This window comes from Acyrthosiphon pisum, unplaced genomic scaffold, assembly GCF_005508785.2.
Source record: "Acyrthosiphon pisum isolate AL4f unplaced genomic scaffold, pea_aphid_22Mar2018_4r6ur Scaffold_180;HRSCAF=579, whole genome shotgun sequence".
Classification (NCBI taxonomy): domain Eukaryota; kingdom Metazoa; phylum Arthropoda; class Insecta; order Hemiptera; family Aphididae; genus Acyrthosiphon; species Acyrthosiphon pisum.
Window position 1 is genome coordinate 1144 of NW_021767206.1, and position 2424 is coordinate 3567.

The following is a 2424-nucleotide window of genomic DNA, read 5'->3' on the forward strand; positions in this document are numbered from 1 at the left end:
CCAGTTGAATTATAAAAACATTTTTAATTATACATATTAGAGCATTTTTATTTTATTTTTATTTATTAAATCAAATTTTTACAAATTGATTTGAAATTTAATGTACAGTTGAGTAAATAACTTTGAGTATTTTGAACCACAATAAGCATTGTTAGTGGGGGAGGGGAAAATATGTTACAATAGAAATATAAAAATAAAAAGTAAAATTATAAATAAAAATGTAAATATAAACAAAAATAAAATAGTAAAATCAATAACAACTCTTTTTTATTTTATCTATTATTGACATTAGGTAGTTCATTTCATAACTAAATTTAAATGACATTTTTAATGTACATACTATCGTATTTAACATGGCACAATCAACAATACTTTTGTTAAGTCTGCAGTTTAATGAATAACAACGAATAGTTTCTTTTGATGTATATTGTTTTAGAGTTAAATACTTCAAAAAGTACATCTGAAAGATTTTCCGCAGTAGATCAAATGGATAGTGACGCCACATCAGAAATTATTGGAAAAGCTCCAGATATTGATTTAAATAATTTCGACACATCTACAACCTCAGAAGAATGTTATAACAGTCCAGAATATACTCCATATTCTGCAGAGAATGTTGATAAATACTCAGATATCAGTGATGAAGATTCAACCATGCCTACCAATAATTTAATAGAGACGCCAGATATAATTGAAAAATCTGATTTACAAGTTCAAAGAGTATTAAAAAATCCAACTAATCCTAAGAGAATTATAAAAAACAAAAAAGTGTACTGCATATATTGTGAAAATTTAGTCACAAATTTTCCACGTCATTTGGAAAGAAAACACGCATTAGAGATTGATGTAAGGGCTTTTATTTTAATGCCAAAAAAATCCAAAGAAAGAGTCAACTTCTTAGAATTATTAAAAAATAAAGGAAATCTTTATTACAACAGATCTGTTTTGGAACAGAAATCCGGTTCAATTATTGTTGGTAGACGTCCAAAATCCAATGAAGACATAACAGTAAATGATTTCTTACCTTGTAAATATTGTTTCAAGTTTATGAAAAAAAAGAAACTTTACAGACATGTTAAAAGATGCAAATTCTACAAAGAAGAAGAAACTGTATTACCAAAAAGGCGCAACAATATTATGCAAAGTGCTGTTTTATTACAAACAAAAAACGAATTTCTAAATCTTCAAACAGAAGTTTTTAGCACCATGAAGTATGACAATATTTTTATGACTGCCAAAAATGACCAATTAGAGATTTAACGCATGAGACAACTTTCAAGAATGTTGTTAATACTACAATCAGTAGTTCCTGGTGTGTATAAATTGAATGAGTTTTTACTACCGCATTATTTTAAAACATTTGTGGAAGCAGCCAAAAAATTAAGCGGTTACGACGAAGATAAGAACACTTACATCAATCCATCAAATGCGTTAAAAATAGGACATTCTATACTACAATGCTGTGACATTTTGGAAAGTCAATCTATAATCGAAGGCAAAAGCGAAGAAGAGTTGCAGACGCTAAGAAATTTTAAAAAAATTTTCCAAATTGAGTGGAAATATGCCATATCGTCTAATGCAATCCAGGATATGAGCAAAAAGAAATTTAACAAATCAATAAAACTACCCAACGCAGATAATATACAATTATTACATAACTATTTATTAGATGAAATGATTAAAGGTAAAAATTTAATTGAAAAAGGGTTGTACACTCAAGTTACTTATAAAACAGTCTGCCAATGTTTGCTATCACAAATTATTTTACTAAATCGTCGAAGGTCCGGTGAAGTCGAAAGAATCAAAGTCGACGATTATTTGAACAGAGATCAAAATAAAATGCAAAATGAAATAGTAAAATCACTCACCGAGGTTGAAGCCAGACTTTCCAAAAACTTTGTCAGATTTGTAATCAGAGGAAAGAAAGGAAGAGGTGTACCTGTTCTACTTACACCAGTTCTGAAAGAAACATTAGATGTATTATTAAATAGAAGAAGTTATTTTGGTATTTTGGAGTCAAATCCATATATTTTTGCTATTCCTTACACCGTAGAGGGAACTTACCGTTGGACAGATTGTCTACGAAAATCTGCAGATGCATGTGGGGCTTCTGATCCGGATCAATTGAGATCTACTAAGCTTCGAAAGCATAGAGCTACTATGTTCCAATTACTGAACCTATCAAACAGTGACAGAGAACAATTGGCAAACTTTATGGGCCACGATTTAGCAATCCATAATGAATACTATCGTTTACCAGATGAAACATTACAAATAAGCAGAGTGAGCAAAATTTTATTGGCCATGGAGTCTGGAAAACTGCATGAGCTTAAAGGAAAATCTTTAGAAGAGTTCGACCAGTATATGATGCCTGTCAATTTAACAGACTCTGAATTAGACGAAGAAACTGTTACAGGTATTTAA

At 29.9% G+C, this 2424-nt stretch overlaps 1 protein-coding gene across 1 annotated transcript; it reads left to right on the forward strand.

Moving 5' to 3' along the window:
- Positions 1-1281: 1281 nt before the first annotated feature.
- LOC103310876 lies at positions 1282-2424 on the forward strand. Its single transcript, XM_008190312.1, has one exon. The coding sequence runs from the start codon at positions 1282-1284 to the stop codon at positions 2422-2424; it is 1143 nt and encodes a 380-aa protein (XP_008188534.1).